This window comes from Artemia franciscana, chromosome 10, assembly GCF_032884065.1.
Source record: "Artemia franciscana chromosome 10, ASM3288406v1, whole genome shotgun sequence".
NCBI lineage: Eukaryota > Metazoa > Arthropoda > Branchiopoda > Anostraca > Artemiidae > Artemia > Artemia franciscana.
The window spans coordinates 33134924-33148107 of record NC_088872.1 but is presented as its reverse complement, the minus strand read 5'-3'; the positions used below and the strand labels follow the sequence as shown (position 1 = coordinate 33148107).

Below are 13184 nucleotides of genomic sequence, written 5' to 3'. Positions count from 1 at the left end.
TTGTTTTGTGGGATTCATTGTTTTATTTCAGAAAATAAAAGTGAAAAAAAAACAAAAAATATAGCAAAATCGTTAATAAGAGGTTTTTTAATTATTGTCGTATCAGGACCACTTTCTTGAAGTATTCTGTTAAGAATTAAAAATGTCCTTTTGTTTGAAAAATCTTATGCAAAATCGTAGGTGACAGAAAAATTGTGACTGCGTTCCTGAATTCAGTGGCAAAAGTCGCAATAGAAGCGAAACTAAAGTAAGGCGTTGCTGGAAACTGTGTTTCTCAGTATAGTCACTAAATAGTCATTGCCTTGAAAATAAAAAAGAAAATTACGGATATTCAGCTACAGAATGATTAATTTGAGAAACTGTATGACTCTCAGCGATAGCTATCACGTAATCTTGAGGATCAACGCGGTTTTGAGCCTTCCTATTGTCTAGCCTTTCTTTATTGTGGTCTAAAGACCAGAGCGGCGGTAGAAACTTTGGTTCCATTGAGTCGATAAAATGCTTTCTCCAAAGTCTTTCAAGATTTACTAAACCATATTTCTCGGCATAACAGCTTACAACTTTAAGGCCATGGGGTTGATATGCTTCGTTAACCGATCTGAAATTACAAAATTGTAGTATTAAGTCTTTCTTAGTAGTCCCAATCATTCTAACTTAAAGGGTGATCAAACAATTTAAGTTAGAAATCCCCTACAAATATACCTATCCATGTTTCTCCTGAACTCTGTGTCTTGTGTCTTCAAAAAAGCCCAGATTTTATAGCCCAAAATAAAACTTTTATTTGAGATTACGCTCTTTTTCCCTTAGGTAAGTAATGTTGTAACGGAAGACAACATGATCTATTGGGTAATTAACATAGTTGGAAACAATCTGCAAGATAAAACCAAGATTTTTAAACCGTGCTTAAAAGATTCCGGCAGATTCAGCATTACCTAGCAATGCTGAACAATTAAATGTTAAAAAATTACCTGGTATGCTGTTTCACGTCGAAAAGTACATTTTTCATATCTCTATCTCTTAAAGTTTCAAACGAAAAATTTAATACGACACTAAGTCAATATGTGTACTTTTAACAAATCTTGATAACAGTTTTTCACTAGCAAGACCGGCAAACTTTTAACAGCCATTCAGGATATAATTGATTGTTCTAAATGTCGACAATTTTTAACAACTACAATCAAAAGGGTGCATGTGTCACTTGTCATCCTCTGTCTAAATGAGAGCTTGTAGGGCATTATTTTCTAAATCATAATTTGTTACCGGTTTTACTCTATCTTTCAAACTCTTGACAGATTAAGTGTTGTATATTTAAAATTGAACAAAATGCAAAATATTTTAAATAGGTACTCACTATTCTAAGCAACATCTGGAAAGAAAGGAGGAAAAAAGAATTAGAACAGTCATTCCCATACTGGGCGTCACAAACTTTTCCACTCACTGAATTGAAACCTACTTTATGCTACAGTCGTACCAGCCGAGTAAAGAGCGAACCTTGTCCCATAATTTGCTAAAACTAAGGGCTCAACCTAGGGAAAAACATATAATAGGAAAGTGTAGTGTTCGCAACAGGCTCTGTAGGACATTCGATTGTTTTCTGTCAAGAGATAACCATTTTATCGTCACAAATGGGTCTTTCCAGATGGGTAGAGTTCTAAATGACCGATTGGCTCGGGAATTCTACTCATAAGTTCTCTTTTGAGGAACTCCCATCCAAAGGGCCACATTTTGACAACTACTAACGTCTTACCAGTAATAGTAATGATTTTTAGTAAGGAAAGATAAAGTATAAAAACGATAATAAAAAGGGAAAAAAAAAGTAAAAACCAAAGGAAGAAAGAAACCACCAAAAATAGCATAGTCAAATTATTGTTTAGAGGTTAGCTCCAGGAGAACTAAGGAGAGAACACGATTTTTTGAATTCATACATCGTAATGACTTAGATTCCAAAAAGACATCCCAAGCGATTGTTTACTTATCAAATCATTTATTTGCTTAAATGAAATTCATAAAATTATCTTCGTAATTCTTTATTTACCTTTGAACGGCCTAGACGATGAGAGTAAAAAGGGAGTAAATGGAACCCACAAAAATACGTAATTAAGAGGGGGAAAAACGTCCTTAAAAACAGTCAAAAAAAAAATAAAAACATAAAAGTAAAAGACGAGCCCTTGGTTATTCCAAACTGTCAGCAATATAGGAAAATGAAGTTTGGATGAATAAAATCAGAGAGTGAGAATACAAGTTTTACAAAAGAGCGAAGAACGAGCTTACCGTGTTCCTATCCTTAGGGCTTTTTCGAGAACATCGTCATTTAAGAAACTGACATTGTAATACTCAGTAATTCTGGCTTCAAGTTCAGAAAGCCTGTCTGCTGGAATTTTATCTTTAGCAGATTTGATGGCTCTTGCCGCTGACACAACTTTCTTCAACAAAAAATCTTCAGTTACCTAGAATAAAGGTTTAACAGGTAACAAAGACTTGAAAAACCGAATAAGGGACAACAATGCAACTATAGGCATGGAAAAATAAATAACAGCTACAAATGCTAAAGTATTAGTTTAAAAACGGCATCCCCAACAGAATATCTCCTCCTAATAATGGGCGTTTAACATAAATGAGCGTCAAAATGTGACCGTTAGTTTGCGGGCTTAAATCTTTTAAAGAAGAAACTTGTGTGGTCTGAAGGACTTAGAAGAACAAAAAATGCTATTAGCATTTGGCAAATATATATAGAATGATACTGAACTTAGAAAAAATAAATAAAATGAAAGAGAACAAAGAAGCCAAAAATTGTTGACCGAGAAATGGGCAAATACGAGTAATTTTATTTCAGGACCATAAAAGAGAGTGTTTAACATAAACTTATAAAAAAAAACTAAATAGACATGGCAAAACCTTCGAACCTAAAATTTCTTAATTAAAACACAATCTTAGTTATTCCAGAATCCACACTAAACTAACTACTAAATTCAATTCCTACCTTAAAAGCAGCAATATTGCTCTTATATTCAGCAAAAATCTTTTTAATGTGCCAATCGGGAATACGATACAAGGATCAGACCATCCATCCAAGACTTTCATCTCAGAATAAAATGCCTGTTCATAATCTGTTGATTCTGGCATAACATGCCTATCTGAGATACTATGCAAATAGAGTACCTTCACTAAAGCTTTCCGTCACTGAATCTAACGTCTTTTCATAATCTATAAAACCCAGGACCAAAAGGCTCAGATGATTGAGGTACTTCTCAATTATTGATTAACCGTGAAAGCATCACACGATATTCCCATACCAAAAGCGCACCATTCCTTACTTTACACTTTATCGACAGCCCCTCTAAGTCCGATAAGGATACTTATACTAATCAATTACAACTATATTCAAACTGAATATAATGGTTGGGCGAGAATAAATGAAACACAAGAGAAAAATAAGTATTTATCGAAAAAATCGGATAAGGCTGCGGCAAGGAGACAAATATGCACACGACGCACACCATGAGTATTTTTTTGCCACACCTCTAAGCTTGAAATTATACCGGAAACGCTTGAAGTACTCACAAGAGACTGCTTTTTCTTGTCCGAGGTGGAAGATTAAGAAAAAGAAGATTAAAAAAAGATTAAAAAAGAAGAAAATTTAAAATTTAGAACAGTTTATTCGGATTCTATTTATATAAATTATTCTTCACTTCTAAATTGTCATTCATATTCACAAATATAGTTCATCAACGTCATAACTACCTGGTATGTAGTTATCGTTCCTAATACTAGCTTTAAACTAACTCTGGATACCGCTAGATGGTGACCTATACTTCGTATATCCTTAACAGCAGTTATATATACTTGTCTTGAATCGCTCCTGCCAATTCACAATTCCTGTCTTCAATTCACAATTGAAAACCTTTGGAGGTGATGGAGTTCGTCTGGAATGATGCAGACAATGTCTGTTGACCACGTACCTCTGGATATGGGGTTTCCCCTAACTAATCGCTCCGATCAGGGTGGCCTCAACCTCATGAGGTGGGTGGAGCCCACCCCAGGATTCTCAGTATCCAGGTAAATCCTGGCTCTAATCAGAATCCAGGCCTAGGGTCGGTTGGGCCTGCAACCCTCCACCTGAAATCGATTGCAATGAATAGCTTAGCAAATGCCTCGGATGACCGATCTTCTTTTATCCCATCACGACCCTTGCTCGCCCCTGGACTGAGAAGTGACCAGCGTTTGAATCTCCTTGACCATGGTGGCCTCCGGATTGCCACCTGAAATGTATTGACATTGAATTTTCCCGGAGCAAAGACGCTTCTGGCGATGGAACTGAAGCGATTCCGCATCTCTATTGCTGGAATAACAGAAACCCACCTAGCCGGGAATGGGACTGATCCCATAGGTGAGGGATACCACCTTCTATGGTCTGGACAGACAACGACTAGGAGAAATGGGGTCGGACTAGTACTTGATAACAAGTCCATAAAGTGTCTACTGTCATTTAATCCCGTCTCGGATAGAATAGCCAATGCTCGACTGAGTCATAAGCAAGGAAAAATGAAAGTCCTTGTCTGCTATGCTCCGACAAATGAAGCCGACGACGAAGCAAAAGAAACTTTCTACTCTGCCCTGGCTAATGAACTGTCCAAGATATCCCCCCACGATATTGTCATCCTTTTGGGTGATATGAATGCAACAGTGAGCGACAACCACGACCTATGGCGGCAAGTCATCGGACCAGTTATTCCGGACCCTCTAAATGACAATGGGCTAAGGCTCCTTCAACTGTGCAGCATGCATAACCTTGTCATTACGAACACGTTGTTCGCAAGGAAGGATATCCACAAATACACATGGTACAGCAACGACGGCCGTACCAAAAAAACGATCGACTATATCATTGTCTCACAGAGATGGAGATCCTCGATTAGTAACTGCAGGACGTACAGGTCAGCCGAGATTGGTAACACTGACCATCGCCTCGTTGTAGCTAATATGCGACTGAGGCTCCAAGCCCGGCGCTCGCAACCTAGACCGACCAAGATTGATGTCTCTCGTCTCTCCGATCAAGAGATACGGTCCAAGTATGCCATTGATGTCTCGAACCGCTTCGACGCACTCCTGCCATTTGAAAGTTCTGACGACGCATGGATCTCGTTTAAGAAGAATGTCCTGGAGTCAGCGACCGCAAATATTGGAAGGGCGAAGCGTGCTAAGAAAGCGTGGGTTCAGTTCGATACGCTTGACGTCATTGAGCAGAGACGCAAGGCAAGGCTTCTGGGCGACATGCCGACCTACAGGCGCCTCAATGGTGTCCGCAACAAGCTGATACAGCGAGACAAGAAACTGTTTGTGGAAAGGAAGGCAAACGAGCTGGAGGGCGCAGCCATGAAAGGGGACGTCGGGAGCCTCTACAAGCACCTCCGTGACCTCTCAAGCGACAAAGCCCCCTCAGTTGCATCTGTTGTCTCTGCGAACGGCCAGCCACTTAGTGACGAGGCCGCTCAGGTCAGTCGATGGAAAGACCACTTCTCAAGTCTCCTCAATGCCGATGCTGTAGCACAGACTGACCAGGAAATCGCACGCCTAGCTGCCAGCACTCAGGAAGTGCCGTCAAATGAACCAGAGACTTCCTTCACGACAGCAGAAATCCACTCTGCTTTGAAACGTCTAAAGAATAACAAAGCGGCAGGCGTATGCGGAGTATCCGCTGAGCTCCTGAAGTATGCTGGACCGGCGATGTTACTTTGGCTGCAAATGCTGTTTTCCGTGGTGTGGCGCACAGAATGGGTCCCGAAGGACTGGCGACTTGGCATAATCCTGCCCCTTTGGAAGAGAAAGGGGAGCAAGAGCATCTGCTCTAATTACAGAGGTATAACCCTTCTCTCAGTCCCTGGAAAGCTCTTTGCCATGACCCTGCTAGACAGATGCACGAGTATCCTCCGAAGAAAAAGGAGAGTTCAGCAGGCCGGATTTATGCCAGGGAGGTCCACTGTCGAACAAATCTTCACTATGCGCCAGTTAATTGAGAAAACTAGAGAATTCAAGAGGAACGCATACGTGGCCTTCGTAGACTTCAAAGCTGCTTTTGACTCCGTCGATCGCAACTCTGTTTGGCTAATACTTAGATCGACGGGTCTACCTGATAAATACTGCAAGCTCGCAAAACTGGCGTTCGCCAAGGGTGTGCCGCCGCCCCGGAATTGTTCAATTGTGTGATAGACTATGTGATGACAAGAACTACAAATCGCCTGCCCTTTGGTCTGCAGTTTGGAGATCGCATTCTGACGGATGCGGACTTCGCAGACGATCTTGCTCTCGTTGCCGACTCAATCGACCAGCTGACCGACGCTCTGGAAGTCCTGAAGGAAGAGGCAGCAAAAGTGGGGCTGAAAATCAACTGGCTCAAAACTAAGATTATGGCAATTGAACCCCCAGGTCCAGTCTCGCACCCTGATACCATAACTGTCTGCGGAACACTTGTTGAAGTCGTTAAAAACTTCACTTACCTCGGCTCTGTGCTGTCCAATGATGGCTCCGTAGACGAAGAGGTATGCAGCCGAATATCGAAAGCCTCTTCCATCGTCGGTAGACTCAACAGTCTATGGAGAATGCCGCACATCTCAAGGCGTACGAAAATGCGAATTTATAACGCATCCGTAAGCTCCGTCCTGCTCTACGCGGCGGAAACCTGGCCCCTCAAATCAACCATCCTTAAAATGATAGACGTCTGTCAGACGAAACAGCTTCGCCGGATCGAGGGATTCCGGTGGGATGATTTTGTAAGCAACGCAAGGTTGCTTACTCTCACCTCCCAGGTGCCATTCTCCGTCCAGATAGCGCAGAGGTCTCTCAGATGGTTCGGACACCTCCTACGAATGCCGACATCAACGCCAGCCCGAATAGTGTACGACTTCGACCCAAAAGCCCATGGCTGGTCTCGCCCGAGGGGCAGACCTCGGACAAGGTGGAAAGACAGCCTCGACAAATTCTTGGTGATGGCCAACATTGCTGTCGACGAGGCGCCTCATTTAGCAGCAGACCGGTCCGCCTGGAGAAGTCAAGTTGCGAAGCTCTCTACGCCGCACCCCATGCGGCAGGAGCCTTAAGTCAAGTAAGTCAATTCACAATTACTAAATCATCAAGGCCAACCATCTTACCAGCGTCCGAGTAAAGCGTTTACTTATGGGCCATTTTAAAACATGCGGTCATGGTTATAATTAAGCTACCAAATCGACAGAAGGTAGGAGAGCTTCTATACCTATTTATACCAATATGGGGTTTTCATGTCCCACTAATGAAAATACTATATATATATATATATATATATATATATATATATATATATATATATATATATATATATATATATATATATATATATATATATATATATATATATATATATATATATATATATATATATATATATATATATATATATATATATATGTACCAAGAAGCGTCTCTATTTATTTCAGCAACAGTGCACAAAACCCTCAGCGTTACTACCATCTCCGGCAACTTGTTCCACATGGAGTATACCTCAATGGTTGATATCTTGCAATTTTAATAATATAACATGGAACTAAAATATCATCATAAACACCCTCTCAAACTAAACAAGACCTAGAAGCTTCCAGGTTTGCCATGAATCCTACTTGACTTGACTTGACTTAAGTCTCCTGCCGGGTGCTACTCGGTGTAGAGAGGGACGTCTGCCTCCTCCATCCACTTCAGTCCATGGCGAGTATTTGTTCATCGCCCTGTCTGATGTTTGCCCTCGTCAAGAACTCGGAGAGGCTGTCGAACCAACGTTTCTTCGGTCGGCCGCGAGGTCGCTTCCAACCGACTTTGATAGGGTCAAAGTCGTAGATCGTCTTTGCGGGTAGATGTGGTGGCATTCGAAGGAGGTGCCCGAACTATCGTAAAGTTTGCTCGGCTGCTTGAGTCAAAAACCAAAACTGCTTTGTGAGCTGCAGAAGTTTTTCGTCGCTAACCGAAGTCGCACCATCGTAGGCCCTCGACCCTCCTCAGGCTCTTCGCATGAAATGCGTCGATTTTCTTGAGGGTTGCAGCTGATGCTTGCCATGTCTCAGCTCCGTAAAGCCTCACAGAACCGACTAGAGCGTTGATGATCCACAGTTTCGTTTTACGACTGATGTTCGGCTTTCGCCAGAGGTGACGATTCAGTCTGCCCACGACGGAAGACGCTTTGGATAATCTTACTTGCAGGTCGGGGAGAAGCGAGCCATTTGAAGAAAGTATGGAGCCCAGGTAGGTGAAGTGTTGAACAACCTCGATGCCAGTGGTGCTGTCTAGGCTAACTGGAGAGTTAACAGTAGGAGAAGACGGGTCTATGGCCATAATTTTAGTTTTGTTCCAGTTTATATACAGTCCTACTTTGGCAGCCTCTTCTCCTAGAATTCGAAGCGCTTCCAGCAGCTGCTCCATGGAGTCCGCTAGAATGGCCAAGTCCTCGGCAAAATCAACATCTGTGATAGAACGATCTCCAAATTTGAGCCCAAATCTGAGACGTGAAGTGGTTTTTGTCATAATGTAATCTCCGATGACATTGAAGAGCTCTGGTGCCACTGCACATCTTTGGCACACCACTATCGTGATTTGAAAGAACGGACTGCACTGACCATTTACTTGTACACAGCTCTCTGTCCTACGGTGCAGCGCCTTGAGAAGTCTGTCATATTTCTCAGTTAGGCCAGTCGACTCTAGAATCCGCCAAACAACTTTTCGGTCGACTAAGTCAAATGCAGCACGGAAGTCGACGAAGGCAATAAGTGTTTTCTGTTGGAACTCTGTAGTCTTCTCTACTATTAGTCGAATCGTGAAAATCAGCTCGATGGTTGAACGATCCGACAAAACCAGCTTGCTCTGGTGGCCAGATTTTTCTAATGATACTCCAACATCGATCAAGCAGAAGCATTGAAAACAGTTTGCCAGGGACAGACGGTAGGGTTGTTCCCCGGTAGTTGGAGCAGTCGCTTCTTGAGCCTTTCCTCTTCCATAAGGGGATGACGACACCCTTCTGCCAATCCTCGGGAATTATCTCCGTTTGCCAGACTGTAGAGAACAGGGTGTGGAGAAAACGAGCATTGCAAGACCTCCATATTTTAGCAGCTCTGAGCTTAAACCGCAGATACCAGCAGCTTAATTATTCTTGAGCCTTTTAACTGCATATCCGATCTCTGAAGGGCTGAAAGACTCGTCTGGAGGAGCATCTGTTTTAGGTCTTTGTTAGCAAGGTTGACTGGGACTATAATTAGGAGGCACAGACGGGCTAGTATTGTTGAGGAGCGAACAGAAGTGGTCCTTCAACCGCTCAAGACAAGAACCTTAATCAGAAAGAAGTGTCCCATCCCTGGACAAGACAGTACCCAAAGTGGGTGTTTCATTTTCCGTGAGGTCTCGGAGATGGTTGAATCGCCTGTCCATGTCTTCCTTTTTCGCAGCTAGTTCAATTTCATCGGCTTTTCTTGCAACAAACTGGGTTCTATCCCGGTGAATGAGTCTGTTCCGCACTCCATCGAGCCTTAGATATGTGGTCATGTCTCTAAGAAGTCTTGCCTTCCGTCTTTGCTCTATGACTTGCAATGTTTCATTAGTTAGCCGCGATTTCTTTGGGTAACTCCTTTTGCCAAGCAATAGTTCTGCTGCTTCGCTGGTCTGCGATTTAAAATGCTTCCATAGATCTTCGCTGCTATTAAGTGAGTCAAGGGGTTCAAAGCGATTCGATATCTCAATACCGTACTTCTGGAAAGCATACAGTTTCTTTAGTTTCCCAATATCTTCAGAGACAGGTGTTCTTTCCGATCGTTGTGCATGAAGGCGAAGTTGGAGATCGGCGCATACAAGCCCGTGGTCTGCATTTCCAAGCTCTGCTGATCTGTAAGTTCTGCAGTTCTTCACCAATGATCTCCAGCGTTTGGAAATAATGACGTTGTCAATCATCTTCTTTGTACGACCGTCGTTACTATACCACGTATACTGATTAATATTTTTGCGTTGGAAGTAGGTGTTTGCGATGCAAACGTCGTGAGATCGGCACAGTTCAAGTAGGCGAAGCCCATTGTCGTTAAGTAGGTCGAGGGATACAGGACCAACTGTGCCGTGCCATACACCCCTATCATAGCGCATTATCGCATTGAAGTCGCCAAGGAGAACAGTTATACCATGGAGGGGGACACTGTCACAAGGCATCTGGACAAAGCAGAGTAGAAATCCTTCTTAGTCCCATCATCAGAATCGTTGTTTGGGGCATATCATTCGATGACAGTCATCTTGCCGTGCTTGTGTCCAAAGTGGGCCTTCATTAATCTGTCAGGTACAGCTTCCTGTAAAAGTAAGGCCTTTCATGTAAGGCTATTTAGTGCAAGACCAACGCCATTCCTTCTCGCGCTTTCTCCTGACCAGAGCAATGAGTCACTGTTACCTATTCGCTCTTCTCCGCTTTCGGTAAGACGTGTTTCTGTAAGACCCGCAATCAACACTTTATTCTTGCGAAGTTCTTTGGTGAGTAGGTTCTTTGACGCCGGTGCATTGAGAGTCAAGACATTCGAGGTGGCTGTCCGTAGCCCCCTTTGGTCCGTAAGCTTTAGTCTGCCAGTCTTTCTGACGTTGTCAGCATGTCCGTTGACACGCGATGGTCAGGATCTTAAAAGGAAATCCGGGTCCGAGGCTATGTTGTCACTTTTCGTAGCACTTAATTTTCGGGTGGAGGGTCGCTAGCCCAACCGATCCTAGGCCTGGAATCTGATTAGAGCTAGGTTAAACCTAGGTACTGAGATTTCCAGGGTGGACTCCACCCGCCACATGAGGTTGCAGCCGTCCTGATCGGAGTGTTTAATTAGGGGAGAAACCCCGTATCCAGAGGCACGTGGTCAGCAGACAGAGTCTGCCTCATTCCGGACAAACTCCATTCACCTCCAGGGAATCCTACTTCCTGCATATATACCCTATCCTTGCAAACAGAATGACTACGTTCCATATCACTTAACTTCGTGTTTCCTAACTCTAAGGGATGAGTTTCCCATGCTCCTGCCAACATCCAGTGAAAAACACTTGAGATAGTAATCCAAACAGCGGTTTCCAATCCTAATATTAAATTTTTGATATCTCATTTTTTGGTATTGATATTGATTTACGTCCTGACGTCTCATGTCATATTGTACAAGCCTGCGAGCCTTAAGAAAAGCATTTGGTCAAAACAGTGTAGGCAAGGGAATCATAATACATTTGCAAGTCTATCAAAAACACTTCAGCCAGCCTACGGCCGGACGGCAAGATGTACCCAGAATCTCCAATGGAATGTAGACTTTTGGCCAAGCATTAACCCATCTTGGTCATGGCACTATTTTCAGCACTTCCTACTAACAAGGTTCGTCACTTTTTGCCAAAATTTTTCAGGGCAACTATCTTTAAATGATCGATTAGTTACACTATCTGTTATCTAGAAATGTTACACTATACAGGGAGGAAACGATTATAAATTGTATAGCAGAAGAGGTTATATAACACACAAAAGTCACACAAAACAATAGAAAACATGCCCGTCACCAGTGGCGTCAATTCACAATTTTTTTTTGGGAGGGAGGGTAAATGTGTTTTTAGCATCTAGAGGGGGGGGGGGGGCAAATTTGTCTTTTTTTCGTTCTTTCAAGGAAAACACTAAAAAAGGCAGAGTGAAGAGGGGATACGGCTCCAACCCCAATTGATATCACCGCCCGTAACTCAAAATCGAGTTACGGGCAGTGCTTTCTGTATATATATTGTATAAAATGAAATATATTAACAATAACATTTGCCTTGCATGATTATTTTTCTTGCTTCTATTTGTAAATCATTACCAAAGAAAGCCTTAAAATTTATACAATATAGGGGAGGCAACTAGTAATACAATTGGATAGTAAGAGAAGGTTAACCAATCCAGAAATTCCCTAAAAAAAAGAAACTCGAAAAAACTACCCACTACTCAAAATTGAGCTTAACTTGCGGCGTCAACTAGGTTAGAATTCCATCAAGGAGACCGAGCCACCAAGGTCACCGTTACGGTTCCAGTTGAGCAGACTTATTAAAAGTCCACGCGTTTATGGGGCTGCTGGCAAGGTACAACTGACACATCAATAGTTGTCTGTTAGGCAAATTTAATCAAGTCTCAGTTAGGCAGGTAATTCCCTTTTGAAGACGGATCATAAAGGGCAAAGGTTTTTTCCTGCTAAGTTAATAATCTAATGACAATATAGTCTAGATACATGAACCAAAAGTCATACCCAATAGGGTTTTAATTTCCCACTGAAAATTCTTTATACTTGTATATCTATGAGCACAAAAACCTTGATAATAGCGACATCTCCCAAACATTATAAAAGCATCAAGAGTGTGTAACACCAAGGTTGCAGCGGTGATGTAACCTAACAAAGAAAAAACTACGGTCCATGGTAACAAAAATTCAAAACACGTTTTAATAAATTGCCTAGTGAAAAAATTGTCATTTGTAGCTGATTCAGGAATGGTAACTAATTATATCGAATAGTATTAACATCAAAATATTAATTCAAAAAGAAATTTATGAGAATTTAAAAAAAAATATCATAAAACCCATAAACAACGGCGTCGGATTGAAACAAAGAGTGCACCCTTGGTATTATCATGGCCGAAAACCCTGTACAGAAAACTTAGTCTTCTGGCTTGAATAAGAAGGAATACTAGGTTACCAGTAAGGGTAGCACTAATGTGTCATTTTTTTCACCACTGCTGGCAGGGCACTGGAACATTACAGAGAGCTCTTAAAGGGATCATTTAGAAGGAAATTTTTGTATCTAGTATCTAAGAAACGAAAGCTTCGTAGAACAACTTTAGACAGTCCTACAGAATCAAAAACCATAAAACTTTATTTCAGCAGCCAGACTTTAGCCTCCACATCATTGAAAAATGGGACCATCACTTTTGACCCTTGAAAAGAAATTAAATAAAAAAACGAGTTTTTTTTAACTGAAAGTAAGGAGCGACATTAAACCTTAAAACGAACAGAAATTACTCCGTATATGAAAGGGGATGTTCTCTCCTCAACGCCCCGCTCTTTGCGCTAAAGTTTGACTCTTTTTCTCAACTCTACTTTTTAAAACAGTAAAAAAAATCGTTAAAAGGGGGAAGAGGCCTAGTTACCCTCCAATTCTTTGGTT

General features: G+C 41.9%; 1 protein-coding gene across 1 annotated transcript in view; it reads right to left on the bottom strand.

The window, feature by feature from the left end:
• The window catches only part of LOC136032098 (exonuclease 3'-5' domain-containing protein 2-like), a 50862-nt gene continuing 37678 nt past the window's right edge, over positions 1-13184 (bottom strand). Inside the window, exons 9-10 of the mRNA XM_065712242.1 lie at positions 2272-2447; positions 1-598 (exon numbers count right to left, since the gene is read on the bottom strand). Of these exons, the coding sequence (XP_065568314.1) occupies positions 322-598; positions 2272-2447 (453 nt within the window). The 3' untranslated portion in view covers positions 1-321. The remainder of the gene's footprint in view (positions 599-2271; positions 2448-13184) is intronic.